Source organism: Zonotrichia albicollis, chromosome 1 (assembly GCF_047830755.1).
Source record: "Zonotrichia albicollis isolate bZonAlb1 chromosome 1, bZonAlb1.hap1, whole genome shotgun sequence".
Taxonomy (NCBI): Eukaryota; Metazoa; Chordata; class Aves; order Passeriformes; family Passerellidae; genus Zonotrichia; species Zonotrichia albicollis.
Window position 1 is genome coordinate 7,225,824 of NC_133819.1, and position 21,873 is coordinate 7,247,696.

Below are 21,873 nucleotides of genomic sequence, written 5' to 3' on the forward strand. Positions count from 1 at the left end.
TCTCCCAAATTTCAAAGGCTGCACTTCCACCATGCATTCAGCAGCCTCCTTTCAAGAGTTAGTAAACATCAACATGCTTGCTGACATTTTTGAAAGCAAAATCCATTTTCTGTGAACATTCCCTGATATCTCAGTTGGAAATTGCCCTTTCCTATAAAGAAGGCAGGTTCAGAGCCATAGGGTTTGTTTTGGTTTTAGGTGAGAATGGAGGTGCCCATGATGGGACAGACATTAAGTAGAAAAGTGGGAGAGACAAGGAGATTTCCTTGTGTCTCTCTTGCCAGGGAATAAGACAGAATGTGCCCTATGGTGAAAATAGACTCCCTGTCTGCTCTCACTGGTTACAGAATGGAGAGGAGCCTTCTGCTCAGAAATGGGGAATAGAGTGGTTTCTTCTGCTTTGCTTCAAAAAAAAAAAAATCTGATAAACCCAGTGGGACAACACTCTCATGATCCATCTCTATAATGCAAAATATTTTTTGTATGAGAAAGAGAGAGAAAAGAGTACAGATTTTTTACCTTCTCCATATAATGGCCAGAAGGGTTTGCCATGAATTTGGAATCTCTTTGTGCAGTTTTTCTGGCCCATCTCTCTCTCTTTTTTTTTTTTTTCCCCAAAATTTCTTCTGCTCACTTGTACAATTGCAAATAATCTAGGAACTTCTGCATGTCTCTGTGCAACAAATCATGCTGAGAGAGTATAATGATGCCAGGCCCCATCAAATATGCAACTCTAAGTGTATAATTTGATTTATTAGCAGGCATTTTCCTTGGGAAGGTATGAAAACCAAAGCACTTGAACGGAGCAGTCAGAGTAGGAAACTTCAAATCTTAATTAGTGTAAAATAATGAAAGCCATCATAGAGCTGTAGCAGGGAATAGTGATAATGTGGGGGCTGAGCATGCTTGATAGAGCAGCCAGAGTGCCAGCACTCACTGAGATTGGTGGGACACTTGTCCCTGAGGGGGACTTATTGGCAGCAGTGAGCTAAGGAGGAGCTGACACTGCAGGATTCAGGAGCAGAGTGTGGTTATTACAACAGGACAGCTGCCTGAGGAGGAAAGACTGACCCTGACAAGGTGGATTGTGCCCAGAGGGACTTGTTTCTCTGATAAAACCAGTCCTCAGATGGCCACTCTCATCTCAAAAGCAGTGTGCTCTCTGACAAGAGGGGTGTTTGGCCACACAGCGTGGCACTGGGTCCTCTCTGCTGCCTCTGAGCTGAAACCAAATGTCTCTAACTAAATTTACCTTTTAACTACACTTTATTCTGCTGTCAGCCTCCATGATGGGCTCCTTACGTCTCTTTTAGCCGCATGGCCAGAAGATGCAGCCAGTTAAAGGTGGGCTGTTTGCCCTTCAGAAAAGAGGGAGCTGAGCTTCTCTAAAGCAGCACAGGCTCTGGGGCAGGACTAGCAAATATTTCTGTTCTTTCTGCAGCATCCAGAAAGGGTTTTATTTATTTAAAGGTTTTAAAGTATGCTGTAGGAGCTTAAAAATACTTGAAACAATCTATTTGGATAGATCAATTCCAAGACAGAAGAAACCCTTATTTGATAAGATGAAGTGTGGATCCTTTTAGCCTTGACTATCCAGATCTTGTTACTCAAACATACACTATGTTGGGGGGGGTTGTTTGTTTGTTTGTTTCTTTTGCTACTCTGTGAACTGAGTTTTGCCATATTTTTATTGCAATAAAAGAGGAGGTGGTGTCTGACCTCATGGCTGAAGTGGAGGGGTGGACCGAAGATAGGAAGAATACCCCAATAATATCCCAAACATGAATACTTTATGTTTGTTTTTGTAAAAAACCCTACAAAGTTAAAGCAGCAATTTTTTACCAGCAAAGCAGAGCTGTTTGTGCAGCTCTTTTATCACCAAAACGAAAAACAACAAAAAAGCCAAACCCTAAACCCTGAACTCTAGCACACCTGGAAAAGGAATTGCTCAAAAAGAGTGAGACCCAAATCCTTCAGCTTGGTCGTGAGGAAACATCTGCCCAGCATTTCTTTCACTCTAAAGCGCTGGACTGGCTAACCAAAACACCAGCGGGTCAAACCCCAGCTCTACGGGAACCCGTGGCATCTTTAATGCGATTTCCCGCTGCCCACGCCGCGGGTGAGGGATTAAATAAAACGATGCTGAAAGAGTGAGCGGGTCCGGGGGCGAAGCCGGGACCCCGGGGCGCGGAGCATCCCGCGGAGCGCGGAGCCTCCCTCGGAGCGGAGCCGAGCGGAGCCGAGCAGGGATCGCCCTCCCCGCAGCCGCGGCGGCCCCGGAGCGCGGGGAGCGGGCGGAGCCGGGCTCGCCTCGCCTCTGCTTTGGAGGGCGGGGGAGGAAAGCGGTGCCAGGGCCGGGGGGTGCTTCGGGTTTTGTTTTGGAGCCGGCAAGGCGGGAGCGCCGCCAGCGCGCACACCCCGCGGCCGGGGGTAGAGTGGCGGCGCGGGGTGACAATCCCGGCACGGGGTGACAATCCCGCTGCAGGGTGATAATCCCTGTGCGGGGTGACAATCCCGGTACAGGCTGACAATCCCGGCGCGGGGTGACAATCCCGCTGCCGGCACAGCCCGTCCTGCCCTGCCTGCTGCCATCCCCCTGCCGAAGCTCCTCGGAGAGTCGCGCCCGAAGCCCAACTTTGCCGCCCGCCCGCCGTTCCCAGCATGAACCAGACGGCCGGAGTGAGCAACCACGTCCGCTGCTCCGGCAAGGGCTCCAAGGTAAGAGCGGCCGGGGCTCGGCATCGCGGGCAGCGGGGCTCGCCGGGGCGGGAGGGATGCCCCATTCTCGTTCTTGGCTCACGGTCCCCAAATCTACTGCTGAGAGAGTGTTCCCCAACCCGGGGAGCATCCCTGCGCTCCCCGCCAGCCCCCCATCACTTGGCGAAGTTCAGCATCTCTGCCCGGGTCCCGCCGCCGCCTGCGGGGTGCTGGGGCAGAGATGGCTCCGGATGGGCTCCGTCCCTCCGGACAGGGGTGACCCCTTCGGGCTGAGACCCGGGAGGGTGCTGGATGGGGCATTCAGGGTGCTGCGACCTCTCAGCATCCAATGCTGGAATGGTCAGAACCCGTGTGCCTGCTCCAAACGGGATAAAATGCTTTGGAGGTGAGGGTTTGTGGAGTGAAACTAGGGGGGACCAGGTAATGCTCTAGCCACTGCTTTAACTTCTTGCCACGGTGTGTTTGCATAGCCAGCATGAAAAATAAATAACTGAGATAAAGTGTGTCATTGGGCATTCTGCTGAATTCAGTAGAAATTCTGGGCGCTCGTACCTGTCCAGGTCATATTTGTATTAACATTTTTTAGGTAGTGATGAACATAGTCCTTACATCTACACAACTTTATATAGCAGAGTATCACTGCTGTAAAGTCAGATGCATGTGCCCTCTTACAGGCAATTCTGTTGATGTTGCTCTTCTGCAACTCTTTGAAGTGTTTCTCTGTGTTTATGTTTCTCCGTTATGGTGGACACACCACCGTCCCCAAGATTTCACGTGCTTTTTGGGGCCGGTATTTGGTAGAGAGATATGATTCTATAATACATAATGAGATGCACCTTAAAGAAGTGCAAAATTTACATTTCACCACATATGGTGCTGTGCTTTTTTTTCTTTAATTTTATCTTTTAATACCGGTGTCCTGTTCCATCCTCTAGACTTGGTGTTGTGGTGTTGTTTGAGATGCTGGTGCTGCTGCTCACCTGGTTGTATACTTCACGTCTAGTTAGTGTAAACCTGACCCTACAAACTCTTAGGCACACAGGTTTACTTCATACCTTCCCTACTGTGAAGTGAATACAGTTGTTCCTCCTTTCTTCGTATTGTATTTTAGGATTAAACTCACTAATCATAACCCTATGTGAATATTAAAAGGTGCTACATGATGAGGGCTGTGGAAGTAAACAAACAGATTAGGTGATTCTGCTGAAATTATTTACTTAGCTCCATGACTAATCATATATTTGAAGTTGCACCCATACCTAAGCTCTTTGCATGATTCAAGGGCCCTAAATTAAATGTCCTCTGGATATTGCCTGAATTTTGAATGTTGGACCTCCTTCTTTGCACTGTCTGGTTTTCTCTGAGTTTTGGGTTGAACAGCTAAGGTTATTGCATATCAGTAATAATTTATTGTATCAAGCTGCTGACCTAATACTTCAATGCAGAAGAAAGAGATGGGGCTCAAATGAGTACATTCTTAGCACATGATAATTGATACATTTTTATTTGCCTTGAAGTCATTTTCGTCTCATTTTCAAATGCTGGATATGTTTTCCATTAGAAATAAATACTTTTTTTTTCAAGTCATAAGATTGAAATGATTGATGATTTCAGGATTTAATTAAAACACAGAAAGCTCCATGCATGACTGATTTAGTTTCAAGGAAACCTTGCAGAGTTCTGAAATGAGAGTTTATCAAATGGGGCTGAAAAATCAAGTAACTGATCCTTAAGAGGTTTCTGATGGAGTAGAGAGGAGGCAGAATAGCCAAGTTTTTTGTGACTCTAACTTCTAAAGCATAGAAATTAGAAATGCTGTTGAGATGGTTCATATCTGTGCTTATTTGTTTGAGGTTTTTTTCTGAACAACTATCAAACAAACAAAACCCCAATGAAAAATAAACCAATAGAACCACAGGCAGGATTTATCTCACTTTCCTAATCTCCTAACTTTTGAACTTGCAGCCAATTTTAACTAAAATTGACAAAATAAGAGTAATCTTGTGTCAGTTTGCTACAAGTGTCATGGAAATCAATTGTTTAGTACAGAAGGATTATTTAAGACCTGAGTAAAGGAAGAAGCAGGGAAAAATCTGTCCCAGCCTGTCCCACATGGCTTTTGCTACAAGAGCATCTGTCCTTTGCCCATCACAGGCTGTGCAAAGACTGAGAGGGAATGGGAGGAAGGAAGGAGCAGAGAAGGAACTTCCAGAAGAACTGGAAGTTTATGGAAGGAAAGAAGGAGCCGTGGGTGAGGGCTGAGGTCTTCTTAAGGGGGAGTGTGTTGAGCAAATAATTTGTCATAAATCACTTTGTTGTCACAGCTGATTAAACAACATGTTAGGGTTTTTCTTTTCCTCCCCAAAAAAGTTATGTTGTATTAGCTCTAATGCCAGCTCAGTGAGGTAAGGTCACTCTTCTTCCTGGCTTCTCCTGAGCTTCCCTCTTGCTGGGCAATGGGCACTTAGACTTCACATTTCTCCTGCAAGATTTACAGCTGTGCTGAGTTGTGGTGAGCAAGAGAGGGAGCTTTTCAAAGGAGGGATACAATTAAAGCCCTTAAGTAGATGGGCTTGATTGTCATTCCAAACTCTAGTAATGCATGCCCTCTAAAAGGTGTATATATTTTTAACATTTCTATGTAATGTTTTTCAGCTGTTTCTAACCAAGAGCTAGAAGCTCTAAGCCACTTGTGAGTGCTATTGAAAGACTGATTTATTGTCTAGAGAGAACTATTTTTGAGAAATAGTTTGTGTACATACAGCTTCTAATGCTCTTTTTTCCTGCCTGTGACTAATCCCTTTGCCTTCCCTAAGATAATTTGTGGGAGGAAAGCAAGAGGATTCACCCCAATGCTGTAATGGAAAGCTGTGTCACAGGAAGATTTCTGATTTGTTGGGGTGGTTGGGGTGGTGAGCAGCCCAAGTCTGTACAAAACCCACCCACCTGTCTTGTGTGGGCTGGGAGCAGGTTTTAACTCTGGTTAAGGAAATGCACTTCACTGCAAAGTCACTCACATCCTGCCAGAGGAATCTGGGGGTCAGTTCCAAGCTGCCACATTTCAACAGATTTCTTGAAGCAATTAATGAGGGCTAAGTCCATATGGGGATTCAGGCTTTTTCAACACTACATGTTGCAGCTCCTGGCTTTTGGCTTTTATTCTACAGTCCAAACCCCACACCAGCCAATACTTGAACGTCCTGATTCCTGCATTAATTGTGTCTTGAATTTATCTTCTTTTCTTAAATTAATACCAAGGAAGACACTGTGAGAAGGCACTTGCTTTCATGTTGGGGCTCCCAAATTCATCTGTCCTCAGGGAGGAAAATATATAGAAACAATTTGGGGTACTTTCTTTAGAAACAAGTATACTTGGGATCCTTCATCTAAGGACCATCCCCATCCTCAACCAGTGAGAGAGGAGGTGTCCTGTGGAGCAGGATTTGTGGATCTAGTGTCCTTTTAAGTGTTGAGCTATCCTTCCGGGGACTGTTGTACCCATCAACAGAGAGCAGGATCCCCATCCTGCTCCACAGCAGGAACCCTCCTGTCTCTCCTTTTGGGGAAGGGGCAGAGCAGAGTTCAGGGCTGTTCTTTGGAGTGGGTAAGATGGAAACTCACAGTGTCTCCTGGGCACAGGGGGATGCACTGTCTCTTTATTTTGGGTGAAAATGCCTTCAGCCAAACCATTGGTTGACATGCACAATTTGGGGGGCACGGTCTAAACCCCCAGCTCTGTACAGCAACCTCAGCAGCACATTAGGACATGTTTGGCACAACCCTGCTGATATTCAGTCTCTTCTGACTTCTTCCTAAGTGTATTTTTGAGCAATTGCAGTTGTTTTAGCTGTTTTGTGTGGAGCTCAGACTTGGATATGGTCATTTCATGTATTCTGAAATGACCAAAAACCACTCAAACCTGATTCCTGTTGTCAGGTGAGATGTCAGTCCAGCTCCTTTGCCATCCTCATATGCAGCTTATGACACCACTGACGAATACCCAAACTGGTTTATGTGTTTGGAGGGTTGATTATGTGTTTATTAGGCATTTATTTTGTGCAGTCAGGCTTTAACCTCTCCCTCATTCCAATCCTGATGTGTGGGTGGGAGACAAGTGGTTTTTGCTGCCTCAAAAGCAGTGATGAGAGTTCCTGTATGGTAAAAGGAAACAAATCTGCATTAAACTTGAGCAAATGGGGCTTGTTTCCATCATGGATTTTGTTGGTGTCAACACATGTCACTTTTTGGAATGTAACAAATACTAAAAGCCACTTTTCCTCTCTCAGCTTTAATTATGTAAGCATTAAAAAAAGCTTGGTGAAACAAAGTTAGAATATTCACCTGAATAGCTGTAACCTCACTTTTAATCAGCAATAATGAATGCTCAAGAATAGCAGCAAATCATTTGGACAAATTGTTTTTTTCTTTCCTTTTAAAGGAGAAACAATTGTCCTAATTAGCAGTATTGGTATGTAAGAATGCAGTTATGAAAACAACTCAATGCAGTAATGTAAAGTGTTTGTTAAAGGAAAGCACACTCAATTAAGCTGAACTGAAAATGCAGTTTTGATTGTACCCCCGGCTGCTCTCTCTCATTGTTTTGAAAAGGACATATTTAACCTATGAGAAAAACAAACTGCTGATGTAGGATGTTCTGGATGCCCTGGTCTAAAGGAACAGGGCAACAATTGTACAGCTGTGGGCAAGAGGTCCATAATGTCCTTTTAAGAGATTATGAGAGAATTTGGTTTCATAGTTTATTCCTTAAACGATTAATAAGAGATTATTGCATCTACACTGGCTAAATCTAATTACTTTCTCTTTTACATGAAGTATTCCCCTCACATGAATTCCACTGATTTCAATTGAATTACTGCTTATTTATGTTGGTTTAATTGCAGAGAGATTCAATACCTCCAAAGTTATGGAAGCAATAGAGGCACAGCATTTCTAGGACTCTTGGATGCAGAAAATTGAGATAAGGAAGCTGTGCTGGCTCCTCTGTATTATTACTGAAGCAGAAACAAGTTCAGCTTTACTTGCACGTTGTGTTTTACTGTGAGTGGTAAGTTACCCTGCATGGGCACAGCTAAGCAGTGTATTTTTGAGTTTCCTAATTTTAATGCTCTAGAGGGAGTTCAAGGCTGACTTCCACACCTAATAAGTATTAAAGTAGGACTGGATGTAGCTGCCAGGGCTTTAAAACATGATTGGTCAGCTATCTCCAAAATCCAGCCTTACTCAGAGTGCAGTCTCATGGAAATTGCACTTCCATCTCAAAACATCAACCCTTCAGAGAGGTCTAATATGGCATTGCATGAGAGAAACAGACAAGATCAATGCCCCATCCTGCTGGATGCTGTGACCCCACACAGACAGAAATGCCTTGGCCTTCAGTGTGTTTATGGTTTAAGTTGACAATAAGAAAGAAAAATCTGGGAGAATGGGAGAATTACTCTGGTTTTGCAGGCAATGAAGTACCAGGAGTAAACCCCTAAAAATTTCAGACTAGGGAGATGATAGACTAAAGCTGAGCTTTTCTGCCACATAAAATAAGTAAATAATAATCATTGTCCATTTAAGAGCCAGCAGGCTCATCAGAATTTGCTCACCATATCCCACCAGCACATCCCTCTCTATAAATAACATTATCCCTTGTCCAGGGCAGGTGTCAGCAGGAAAAATCTGTGGGCAAAGGAGAGAGAGAAAACTGTACACTTGGGTCCTCTGTCCATTAGGGATCCAGATATTAGTTTGGCTCCTTAAGGAACAAGGTTTCATTTTGCACATGCAGTGGAGATTGTGTTGATTTAGCTCTTTCCCCTGTACCAATTTGTGAAGCTCTTCTATCTTCTACATCCTTTGGGAGGAACTTTCACAATGCTGCAGAGGCAAAACCCATCAAAACTTCAAGTGGTGAACCCTAAATCAAGAAGACGTGCCAAGGAACTTAAGGCCAAGTGTTTGAAACTGGTTTTTTATTACAGTCTCTGACTTTCTTGTAAACTGTAATTTTCAGTGGACAGTATCTGGTGCAGGTAATGAATTTAGTGACAGAAGTTCTGCTTCTGCTGATGTAAATGGAAAGATGATTTTAGAAATTTTACAGCCTTAACCAATGCAGCCCTAAGGATTTTAGGAGTAACAGCTGTGGGAACTTCTTGATTTGATCTTCCTATTATTTCAGACAGGGAAATCTGCTTTCTCTGTAATTCCACCTGTAAACCTGATGGCTTTTGGCAGTTAATTCCAGCCATGTTCCCTAGAGCTCTTCCAGCAGCAACTGTCTGAGTGTCAGCTGTCTCATAAAGGTCCCTTTAACAGGAAATTTGGCAAGAAGAATGATGCTGGGTCAGGACCAGAAATTTCAGTGGAAGGCTCAAACACCCACTTGAAGGATGGGAAGACAAAGGGAGATGGCCAGGCTGACTCTGTAAATGTCCTGAATGATCAGAAAACCTCCTGGCAGGGGTTGTGCTTTCCCTGACTGCAGGGAATCCAACCACAGGATGCACCCTGAGGAACAGCAGGCTCCTCTAGCCCTGGTGTTGATGGAGCATCCTGTCTGGGATATTTTGGGTGATGGGGAGCAAAAGGAGCTGTGGTTTTTGTAGCCTTGAGCAAATAAGCACCAGCTTATTTGGTGTACTGTGCTTACAACAGCTATTATTTTAGGGGCTGGAGAAAGAGTGTTCCTCCTCCATGAAATATTTGCCTGGAGCCTTATGGAAGAGCTGTGTGGAGCTCCAGAGGTTCCCAGCAGTGTGTGAGATGTTGTGCTCTGCATCCCTGCAGTGTCCTCAGGCACAGGAAACCCTGAGCCCTGAATTTGAATGAGTTCTGGGCATCAGCAGCGACAGAACCATCCCTGTTTGTTTGTGGGTGCTGCTCTGCTGCTGTTTTTCATCTTTAATGAGAGTTGAACACACCATAAAGTTTTATTGGGTGTTTATGCTAACAAAATTAAACTAACAGTTGGTGCTTTAAAAATGCAGCCAGAGCTCTGTGCACTATAACTGGGAATCTGCAATGGTTTTTTAACTGGTGTAGGACAGAGCAAATGTGTGGTTGCCAATGTCATTTAACAGCAAACCACTTTATATTAACTTTTTATAGACCAGAACTGATTAATTGAAATTTTCAAAATAAATCTTAGCAATATATGTGCTTAAACAAAATCAGATTTTCAGAGATAAGATATCTGGAAGCTTTGTCAAAATTGTGGGTTAATTTATAATACGAAGATTAATGTGTTGATAATCAAAATAAATTAGCTTAGCCACTTCAATACTTCAATGCTTAAATGAAATAATAGGAGCATTTTGATTTATTGTATTTCCCAATAAAATAGATATAATATCATGCTGTGATGCTGTATGGATTACTTGAGGCCAGAATTTCAATGAGAGTACAAAGGACCTCTAGGTTACAGAAAAAAAAAAAAGAAAAGGGATTATCTTCAGACTCAATTTCTTGCTCAGTAGAATGTATTTGGCTTATTTCTATATCAGCACTGTTAAGTAAACCTAGGAAAGTGATTTGGTTTCATTCATTTATTTATTTAGTGCTTTTCTTTATTTTCATGCTGTTTGCCTGTGCCTAGTCTGGAGAGTTTGATGTTTATGATCTTTGAATTATACTGGGGAGTTTTATGCTGGTTTTAAAATAAGCAGATTGACATGCTGGGATTTTATTTTTTTTTTTATCAGTGAAATAGTTTGATAATCAGGTAGCACTGATTTATGAAGTATTTATCTAGGTACAGTCAAGGATGATTTGCATTTCATGGCATTTACATTAATAAAGTTTGGCTAAAACACTTGAGGGGAGTGTTCTGATTCCTGCATTAAGCCCTGAGTTACCCTGGGGTAATGTCTGAGTGTTTTAGGCTTTGCATTTTCACACTGCTTTTTATCATAAATGGTAGCTGATTTTCAAGGCCAGATAATACTGCCACAACTTCTTTAACCTGCTTTGAACCTGCCCGTGTAGGCATGGACTTAGTGATCTGATGTGAAGTCACAGAAGTCAGCTGTAGTATTGTATTTGCAGGGAATGCCTGACAAAGGCAGGAGTGATGAATCTGACTCCATGTTCTCAGAAGGCTAATTTATTAGTTTATAATACTATATTACATTAAAGAATACTATACTAATTATACTAAAGAATACAGAAAGGATACTTACTGAATGCTGAAAAGATAATAATGAAAACTCCTGACTCTTTCCAGGGTCCCGACACAGCTTGGCCCTGATTGGCCAAAGAGTGAAAACAACTCATACCAGAATCCAATGAAACAATCACCTGTGGGTAAACAATCTCCAAACACATTCCACATGTGAGCACAACACAGGAGAAGCAAATGAGATAAGAATTGTTTTCCTTTTCTCTGAGGCTTCTCAGCTTCCCAGGAGAAAAATCCTGGGCAAAGGGATTTTTCCAGAAAATGTGAATGCCACACAGTAGTTCCACCTCACTGAGACTGGGACAAAGGTTCTGCCCATGCTTTAGTTCTTTACTGAAAGTAAGGATGAGCACTCCCCATGGTCTGTGAGCTCTTCGGTGGAGGAGGATAACTTGGTAATCTACTAAGTGGGGTTCCCATCTTTATTTTTGGCCTTGTTACTCTTCTTAACATCTGAGAATCTGACAAATTTTGGTGCCATTAATTCCTTGGAATGAAGGAAAAAAGGTAGAGGAGTGACAGAGATATGTTTGTTTGCACAGACCCTGTCCCATGTCATCCAAACCTTGCTCCAAAAGACAACCTTGGAGGGAAGAGTAACCAAAAACCAGAGTTGTGTTGCAGGTGTGGAGTACATGGAGGATAAGCAGGGACCACATCAATTTTTCAGCTCACTTGAAAGGAAGGTTGTTAAAATTATAAAACCTTGGGTAATTTGAAAAGAGAGCATGTACAGCTCTCTTTGGTGTCATGTCTTCAACTAAGTAGAATAAAATTCACTGCAGCAAAGTCAGGGCTTGTCCTTTGTGAGAGCTCCAGGGAGAAGCTTGGGGTCTGACAAAGATGGTGGGCATTGGGCTCCTCTCATCTCTGCTGGCAAATTGAAAAAGGGCTGGACATCAACATTTTGAAATCAGCTAATTTTCTTATTTGCAGATGGCATCCAAAATTGGAATGCTAGGAAGAGGCTGAAATTATGGCAGACAGATGTGTGCTGTTGGTAATTTACTGCTACTCAGGACAGCAAAGACAAAATACAATTTCTTTTTTTATGTATCAATTTATGCTTCTAGTCTTTTGACTTTTCTTGGACTTTCCCTTATCATCCAAGCCATCCTAGTGTTTGCAGATTTTTAGTGCAGTTTTATACTCAAATGTGATTTTGCTAGATAATGACCTCACACAGAGCCTTTGCCACTGCTTTAACTGCTTCTCCTGAGTGGAGGATCAGAGAGTTTTTCATAGGTACAAGCAGTAGGGACTAATATCAGTGTTATTTCTATTGCAGCACTCTATAGGAATGCTGGTTGCATATTGGGATCCAATTGAACAGCCAGATAGCCGAGTAATGCTTCCTGCATCAAAGAGCTTAGGTTTTAAATTTGTTCGCTGCTTTATGGTCATCCCTCAAGTTTAGGACTTTATTTTTCCCTTTATATTCTCAGTGCTTGGCTGAGATATCACACAGTGATATCTGTGTGAGCTCACTGAGCTCAATGGGGCTTCCCTTACCCTGGGGAACACCAAAGCTGTACCTGGAACCCTCTGGGAGCAGCAGTGGAACACATTTCCCTTGGCACACTGCGCTGCCACTCCTCTTGTCTGACCGCCCACTGCACAGTTAATCTGCCAGCAGAGGCCACACTGAGGTTTTACAGTCATTTGCTCTAGTTTTAGCCACTCTTTACTGTTACAGATCTCTCCTCCAGCAGCTCAGGGCCATCCTTCAATTTCCCAGGTCCTGATCTCTGCATGCTCTGTGCCTTCACGTTTTCTGACTTGTTCCAAATTTAATCACCTCAGTTATCTCGATATTGTTAGAATTCCCTAAGGCTTGAACAATATTATAGAACATATCTGTGCCTTCTCTGTATCTTTCACTCTCTCATTTAGGGTTCATTCCTGCTTCCTTCCTATGCCTGCTCTGCTCCTACTGTTTTGGGTGGTTTTTTTTTATGGCAGTATTACTGAATACTCCATTTTACAAAGAAGTTAATTTACTTTTGGTGAATAAAACCAGCTGGTTTTCCTTTACATTAATTGATAAGGGAAATGACCCTGTATTTTTGTTGTTGTTGTTGTTAATCTGTGTATATTTTTGCCTGAACAGGGATTTATAGCCCAAAATATAAACTGCCTTGCTGGTTTGCCAAGCTCAGGGGCACTGAAGGGCTGATTTGGACTGAAACACAAATATCTTTAATGAGCCACTGAAAAGGCAGTGGTGGCTCTTAGGAAGGTACTTCAAGCTGCCATTCAGAAGCTGCATTGAGAATTTCTAGCCATGCATAATCACAGTGGAAGTTACAAAGATATTAGCCAAGGAAGAAGGGAGGAATGAAGTTGTTTATGAATCCTCAAACTCTTTAGTGATGGCAGGAATTTGGTGGTGGGTTTTTTCTCTTTTATCCTTTATTATTCTTAGAAAACTTCAGTGCTTTTTATGATTTTAATGGAAAGTGATCAATGCTGTGCACCATCACAGCATTATGATCAAAATGCTACAACTATCTTTGACAGCAGGGACCTCCAACAGTTAACCTTCTCCACATTCTTTTCTGCTGTAGCTTCATTATATTTTACAACTTATATTTTTCACCAGAGGAATTCTGATTGGCAGCTGATATGGCGTAACTGAAAGAGAGGGACATTGTCCTGGTTTTCTTTAAGAACAAGAAATATACCCATGTCTGACTTCCAGTAATGCCAGCAAAAGCAACATCCCTAAATCTGTGTGCTGATGGAAGAATTGCCCCTAAAGCTTTTCCAGTGTAAAACATAAATTTTATTGAAGAATCAGTAATGAAGAATGATAGTTCCTGGTGCTTAAAGTTTTAGTGATTGCACAAAAATGAGGACTATAGCACTTTAAATTATAGTTTGTAGAGACATTACAATAAATTACTTATTCTTTCTTGAAAGATCATATCATATCTCCTTGATAGCATTTGTTAGATTTGGATTTTAATATGGACATCATTAATAAAAAAATCAATATTATATTCAATGGAAGTTGTCATTTTTGTACTGCCATACTTTGGAAATAGAAAGTAAAAAGAGTTAGGAAGAGGGAGCAAATGTCACTGTGGTCCTACCATTGTCATTTCCAGACTTAGCAATTTAACCAAAACTGTAAAAACATTCATCTGAACACTGACTGTATTTATCTGACAAGCAGCTGTACTTTGCAGAGGCTGAAGTGCACAGATGCACCCAAATACTGCAATAAAGTAATAAAATATAGGTGTTACCAGAACAAACGTATATGTTTACATTGTGTGGTAGAAAAGGTATCTTCTGTCCTGTGTGTCATTTGAAAGCCAGCATGCCTGATCTTGTTCAACAGCACCATGGGGTCCAGGTGATGGTGCTTGCCAAAAAAGAGATATTTTTTGATGAGTCAGAAGAATATTCTGGACCATCACTGGAGGGAAATTGTCTTTCTGATGTGTAAATATGAACAAATCTTCACATTTTGGCTCTGTGTCTCTGTGGTGTAACAGTACTCCTAAGCACCTCTAAAAGAGCACCACAAATGAAATTTATTAATTTAATTTAATAAAACCAACAAATAAAAAAAAGGCAAAGAAAAGTAAAATGTTTATAGCTGGTGTTGTTGCAGAGGTGAAAAAATGCCAAAGTGCTGTAGGAGACTTCAATGAGTCCTCAGAAATACTTAAATTCCCTCTCTGCACTAATTGGAAAACCAATGTAAGGTGATCCTTAAAGGACAGGACTCAATTTAGGCTTACAGCACCAAGATTTAGACATTTATTTCTGCTCACATGTAACTCAGGAGCAGGATTTTTCTGCACTAGCGATGTGTGAGACGTGCCATGTACTCTTCCAGCTGCCGATGCTCGGGGACATGAACATCCCACAGCCCCAGAGTTGTGTCTGCTGGCACCACCAGAATGTCTTGGAGGTGCTGGGATGTCTCAAATGATGATAGATATCTTCATTTAGTCACTGGAATTGGACAGGCAGCACCTCAGCTCCTATTATAGTCAGTGGGACATAGAGGTGTCCAGGGAGTGATGGAACTCCCTGCAGGGCTGCTGTGGGCTGGCTGCCCCCTGCCTTGCTGCTTGTGTTCCATTGATTTCCTTTGACTAGACCCCTGTTGGCTCTAATAGGAGTTTAGACACCTGGTACTCATATAAACACCCCAATGAAAACATCCTAATCTCAAATTGCATCCCTCTTGTAGCATCAGCCTGGTCTGCTGTGCTACCAGTTGTCAGTGTGGGTAGAGTTATGGTATTAAATCCTTGCCTGCCATTTCCCAGGAGCCAGGACATTTCTTGTGTGTCCAGATGGATGGCTGAATACCAGAGTGTAATCAGCAAAGCTGAGAGTGATTTATCTGTAAAAATACAAGGCACAGCAGTTAGAGCTTGGGAAAAAAAGACTGGGTCTATTCCTAAAATTCAGGTTTTAGCAAAGCTTTGTTTATTCTGATCTGACTGAGATTGATGTCTACATTTCAATCTTGATGAATCCTTGGAGAAGCAACCTGTTATCTGGACCAACAGAAAAAGGATGCTCACATGAATTTGAAGATACCAGTTCTCTTGAAATAGGCAAATAAGATTTCAAGAATGCTGATATCAGTGTGCAGAAGATTTATGAATCTCTGTGTGGAGCAGAAGGCAGATGTAGATATAAAGCGGGCAAGGTTAAATCATCCTTTGCCAGAAATCGTGAGCATGATATCAATGTCAGTGTCTCTGGCTGCTGGATCCTTTGGGAACCCTGATAAACATGAGCTAGTCACTTGTTGCTCAGGCCATGCCTTATTTTGTAGATTTTGCTCTAAACAAAGTTAATTAATGATGAGATCTTGTGTTGAAAAATACACTGCTTTCTCTGGGTACCATATATTATTTTTGCACAGCAGATATCTTCTCCTTACTGCTCCAAGAACTAAAGATGGGGTATTTACTTCAGTGCCCAAAGGCAAGGCTCATTCTCCACTCCCTTAAGGGAGTTAAATGCCAGCATGGTGACATTTCCCTCATTCCTCTTGTCATAACCTCAGTGAGCTTAATTCAGCACATGGATGATGGTAAAGAAAATTCAGGCTGTCTCAGTACTGCCAATAGCTCTTGTTTTACCCACTGTTAAATCTTAGCATTTAGTTCTACCCTGGTTCTTTAATATTTAGGAAAGAAGATATAAAATATTTAGACCTCTGAGAGAGGCAAATGTCAGGAAGGTTATTTCAGGGAAAATAGAGTTGGTTTAATCTTTTTTTTTCTGGTGGGTTGTTCTGGCTTGTTGTATTTAGAGAATTTTTTAATTTAGTTGTGCTTTTTAAAGAAGCTATATTTTTCCAACAGAAAAATAACTTCATGGCCAAGTGGCAGAAAAGTTTGTGAAGTCTGTGGGGAAAACATCAACTCCTAAGGGGAATTTGCACACATTAGAAAGCAATTTTTAAAACTCTACCAGAACTTAGTGAACTGTGTTTTAGATGCATTATCCTCAGAAGGGAGGAGATAAGGCTATAAAAGAGACAATCATCAGCTAGGATATGTCTGTGGGCTCCATTGCTGCAATGTTTTAGCTCCTCAAAGCCTCTATTGAGATTTGCTACAGATAATTACTGCTTTCTGTAGATTGGATTGAATGAATTACATTAGATTAATATTACTGTTTTAGAGTGGAACGGAGAAACAGGGACAGCAGGGACTGGATTTTGAAAGATATTTTTCACTTTGGTGTTTAAACATGACATTTGGTATTCCCTGCACAATTGTATTCTACTACATGGGAGGTGGGAGCCCTTTGTAGGGTCTTTTATTTCCATCTACCACCTCTCTGGGCAACCTGTTCCAGTGCCTCACCACGTTCACAATAAAGAATTTCTTTCAAATATCTAACCCAAAGCTGCCCTCTTTCAGTTTAAAGACATTACCACTTATCCTATCAGTGCATAGCCTAAACAGTAGAGGAAAAAGCTCCTCTACAATTTTTCTGTAGGCTCCCTTTAGGCACTGGGAGGTGCACAGAACTCCTGAGGGATAAATGCAGAATATTCCTAATTGTTTATTATTTTTAAGGTCACAAGCCTGCAAAGGGGATTTTCCTGTTTCATCTGGTCAGTTCTGATGGCTTTCTGCATGACATGCCCATGATTTGTATAAACACACAAATCCTTCACTTGGCTGGGAGCAAAACTCCTCTATAATATTTAATTTAGCTTAATTTGCAAAGCCCTGAAGAAAAATCCCTGAGAATCTCCCTTCTTTGCTTTCTTCCCATGTTTTCTGTGTGCAGAGAGCAGGAGCAGGGGGCTGTGTAGTGCCCTGAGTGTTTTAAGCCATGATTTTTGCTGAATGCTGCTTGGTGCCTTTGCACACAGGATTTGCATGCCCCAGCACAGTTTGTGGGTGAGGAAGCAGAAACGCCTCTCAAGAATGGAGCTCTGAGGTCTCCTCATTCAGACTCTGGTTTTTGTTCATTTGGACTCATACATGCTCTGCTAATCACTCAACGGCTCTGCTGCTCCTTAAAATGCTTTGATCATGAGGTTCTGGCTTTTTTTTTTCTCTTTGTAACATCACTGCTTTCCCAATTCTTTCATGACATGAAGGAAAAAGGGCAGTGGAAGTTTTTGGAATACATGCATGCTTAATTTTCTGTAAGCTGACTTGTATCCTCCTCCTTTGCTGTGGCTTGAGGTGAATTTTAGATTTTTAGAGCAGTGATATAAACCATTAAAAAGTTTTGCTGTCTAACCAGGCACAGTGCTTCTACAAAGCTGCCTCTTCCATCAAATAGAGATGAGAAAGAGATCAGACTGAGAAAATCACACTCTTTAGGAACGAGGAGCATGTTTTATTGATCCAGAGCAAGAAGGGTGCAGTGCTGTGCTCTTGTGGTGTGCGTTATTTTCCCTTGAGCATGGGTATGGCTCAAGGATTGATAGCCAGAAGTAGTTGGCTGCCAGTTTTAGGTAATAATCAAGGCCTGTGCTTGACAGCAAAGTTTCAGAAGAAAATTTGAGTGTTATATAAGCAATTAAAGCATATTTTGACATTGAATTTTGGGTATAGCCAAATTGTAGAAAGCATAGGGGGCAGAGGTGGGTGTAAGGCTATTCAAGCAGGCAGGAGCTTCCAGCATCGTGAGAAAATTCTGCAGCAGGCAGAGAGCAGTGATGGGCCAGCTGGCCAACACTGTCACCATGCTGAAATGTCTGAGCTGTGCTGGAACGCAGGAAACTGAACTCTGACATGCCCCTCCCAGCAGAAAGCAACTCCTTTTTATCCCCTCACATTTGAGTCAAACCTCAGAGCCAAAGAGGAGTCGCAGGGCTGTGTTTCTGCAGCAGTACAGCTGCTTTCAGCAGAGCTCTTTTACTCTCTGGACATTATAAAGCCCTCATGGCACAGGGCACCAGCCAGGGCACATCCACACATTTCCAGCTGAATAAAACCTCTCAGCTCTTTCCCTTTCACAGCACCCCAGTGATGGAGACCCCATTATGGTGGTGTTCACAGGGGTCCCAGGACGAGGGCAGAGATGAGAATCTTAACTCCATGTTTCAGAAGGCTGATTCATTATTTTATGATATATATTATAAGAAAATTATATACTAAAACTATGCTAAAGAATAGAAGAAAGGATTTCATTAGAAGGTTAGAACGGAAAGGAATGGAATGATAATAAAATCTTGTGACTGACCAGAGAGTCTGAGACAACTGGACTGTGATTGGCCATTAATTAAAAACAACAACATGAGACCAATCAAAGATGCACCTGTTGCATTCCACAGCAGCAGATTATTCTTGTTTTTCTTTTCCTCTGAGGCTTCTCAGGAGGAAAAAAATCCTAGCAAAGGATTTTTCAGAAAATATGTCCCTGACACTTGATTTTCCAGGGGATCAAGCCAAAAGATTCTCACGTGCCAGTGGTGAGTAGAGGCTGCTTTCTACCATGCATTATTTATCACTCTGCCCACCTCTGTGCTGCTTTAAAGGTTCCTTCTCTCTGCTCTGAACAGGTCTTAAGCCTGGCTCAAAAATCAGGACTGTTCTGTGCAATTTGGTTCATCTTTTGGCAGCAGCATATTAATTATTTTGTAATGAACCTCAGATGTAATAATAAGCTGCATACTGAAATCTGTGCCTCTCTCTTCTTTAAGTTCTATAATATTTGTTGTGTTATGGGAGAGTTACATAGGTTTTTTTTCTCTAGGGAAAATAAACATTGTTGGCCTGACTATTCCATTTTTGCCTGTCCCTTGATTTTTAGGCTGTGCTGTACTTCAATTTCAGTTTGTGTTGATCTGTTTTGCACTTGTGGTGGGTTTGTATGTTTTCAAGATGAGAACCAATGTCAAGGTATCTTTTTTTTTTTTTTTTAAGTTTTATTCTCTTCAGCTTTCAACTCAGATCTTGGCCTCTCTTTGGCAGGTTGAATAGCCAATACTTGCACCTGTTGACTGCTGTCTTGGCATCTGAAGGGGTTTTTGTTTCCAACCTGAGATTCTCTGTGAGAGGCCTGTTTCTAGAAAGGCTTTAGCCCCCAACAGAAGAAGAATGAGGCCATTTATTTAGCAAAGTTAGATACATACATATCACTTCTTAAAAATCCTAACCAGAAGATATATACCGATTTATTTTTTTTCAAGAGTGGAATTATCTAATTAGATTTTTTTTTTAATTTCCCATGACATCCATTTAATCTGCTCTTTCCCATCTAAAAATGCTCAAGTTGCAATCTCCTTGATTTTCAGTTACTTCTGTAATTTTATTTCAAAGTTCCTTTCACAGTGCACTGCAGAAAGAAAAAGAAAAAAGATATGGAGAGACTTTATATGCTAAGGAGGCTACTTCAGACAGAGGCAATTAATTGGTGCTATACAGTTCAGACAAGAAAATCAGGAGATGTGAACTGAAGATCAGTCTTTGAAAATGTGGTTAACAGGCAGAGTTAAAGCCTCCCACTGCAGCAGGCTGGGCTGAGGGCACCAGGGTTTGATCCTGGGTCCTAAGCAGCTTCCTGGCTGAAGCCCAAGATCAGGAACTTGGTTCCTTCTATTCTCAGATCTATGATTATTCTTAATTTTCTTTTTTTTTTCCCCTCAGATCTCACATATGGAACAATGTACTTCCCTCATAAGAGAGAAGCAGCGATATATTTATTGATATAAACCAAAAATTTTATGAAGTTTAATTGTACAAATTCAGTAGCAACATACACTTGATTATTTTCTGCAAGAGGACAGACTTGAACAAAACTGTCAGGGAGACCCTTATGTTAAGCCATGAGATTCAGGAGAGAACCCCTTGCATTCTAAACTCCTCCTCAGAGCTGGGTTTAGGTGCAGCTAGAGCCAGACTTAGTCTCAGACTTGGTTTATGTCTAAGGAATTATTTGTGCATAGTCAAACCTTCATCTCACTTAGATCTAAGATTTCCTAGTTTCAGGGATCTGATTCCCAATTCACTACCAAGAGTAACTGTGACTGTGGTTCCAGGATGGATGGATGATGGATCAGAGGACATTGCCCTCCTTGCATAATCTTAGAGAAATTTTGATCTCTGCTATTTGTCCTTTGTTATTTGTATTTTCTCCCTTGAAAATATCCAACACTACAAAAACTCTCTCTTCTACTCACTTTACTAATTAGTATGGCTTTGCAGGTCAGTTACAGAGATTTGTGGTGGTCAATTATGAAGGTTACTTGCTCAGGAACTGTGGACCTGGAGACATTATTTCTTTGGCAAAATCTGGGCTCCTTCCTTCCTTCCTTCCTTCCTTCCTTCCTTCCTTCCTTCCTTCCTTCCTTCCTTCGAGAACCAAAGGCTGGGTTTTCAGTCACCTTTTGCAGGAACTAGTTTCAAGGATGTTTTATTCATGGATTTGGGCAGATGTCATTCACAATAGAAACATTTCAGTGCCTGCTTGAAAGCTGCAGGAAGAAGTCAGGAACTGCAGCATTTGCACTTGCACCAGAGGCTGCCCATGCATGAATTTGTCCAATGAAAGAACAGGGCTCTGTGTCTCTGTAATAGTGCAGTGGCTCAGGGCTGGCTGAGCTGACACAGTTCTGCTTCAAGTATTTGCAGGCAGAGCACTGACCATTGCCAAAGTTTTTCTTGCAGCTTTTCCCTTGCTCTAAGCACCCTGGCACATGTGGAAACCACCCATGCCCCACCATGCTCAGAAATTTAATGTGGTAGTAACACAGTGAAGGTTCTTTATTCTGACATTGAGAGCAAAACATTTCAAGTTTCATACCACAGAATGCAGAAATGATTAATGGTGTCATTGGATACAGCTCTTACTTTTTACATTCAAATTTTTTACATGAGGAGCCAGGATATGTGAAAATCTATAAAGGATGAGGTTTCAGTTCTGCATGGATTTTGTGCCTGAGTCAACTGCTGAGAGTGGAGCTGATAAAAAGTCAGAATTTTTCTGTCCTCCAAAATTTTGTCAAAATTGGTATGATTGTATAAACAGAGCTGGTTTTCTCAATCAAGATTTTCCTGGTGGAAACCTATTCCTGTGGAAAACCTCTGCCAGATCTTTTTAAATAACATAAGGATCCTAAAACTACTTTGACTGAGGAATGAGGCAATTGTCTGCTTGTGCATTGAAAGGAAAAAAAGAAAAATCCACATCAACAACAGGAACTGCTGTTTTGAGACTTGACATGCATCCATCCATCCATCCATCCATCCTCAATCTCAGCTCTTGGTCTGAGCAGAATTCCTCAACATTCCTGATCTTCATTTCTGGCAATAGAGTTTTAGCACAAATGTAGCCACATCTGTCTGGAGAAAACAAAATTGCACAAAACAAAATTCAAGACAAAAATGAAATAAATACATTTATTGCCTGTGATGGAAAGCTGTAGGTGTGTGCCAGAGGCATATTCAAGCTCAAAATGCAAAGCCTGCTATCAGGTAGCTGAATGAGCTGTCAGATAAAACAAAAACACTGTAGAAGGC

General features: G+C 41.8%; 1 protein-coding gene across 1 annotated transcript in view; it reads left to right on the top strand.

Moving 5' to 3' along the window:
• Positions 1–2,396: 2,396 nt before the first annotated feature.
• Positions 2,397–21,873, top strand: part of DPP6 (dipeptidyl peptidase like 6) — a 572,065-nt gene continuing 552,588 nt past the window's right edge. Inside the window, exon 1 of the mRNA XM_074550874.1 lies at positions 2,397–2,718. Within this exon, the coding sequence (XP_074406975.1) occupies positions 2,662–2,718 (57 nt within the window). The 5' untranslated portion in view covers positions 2,397–2,661. The remainder of the gene's footprint in view (positions 2,719–21,873) is intronic.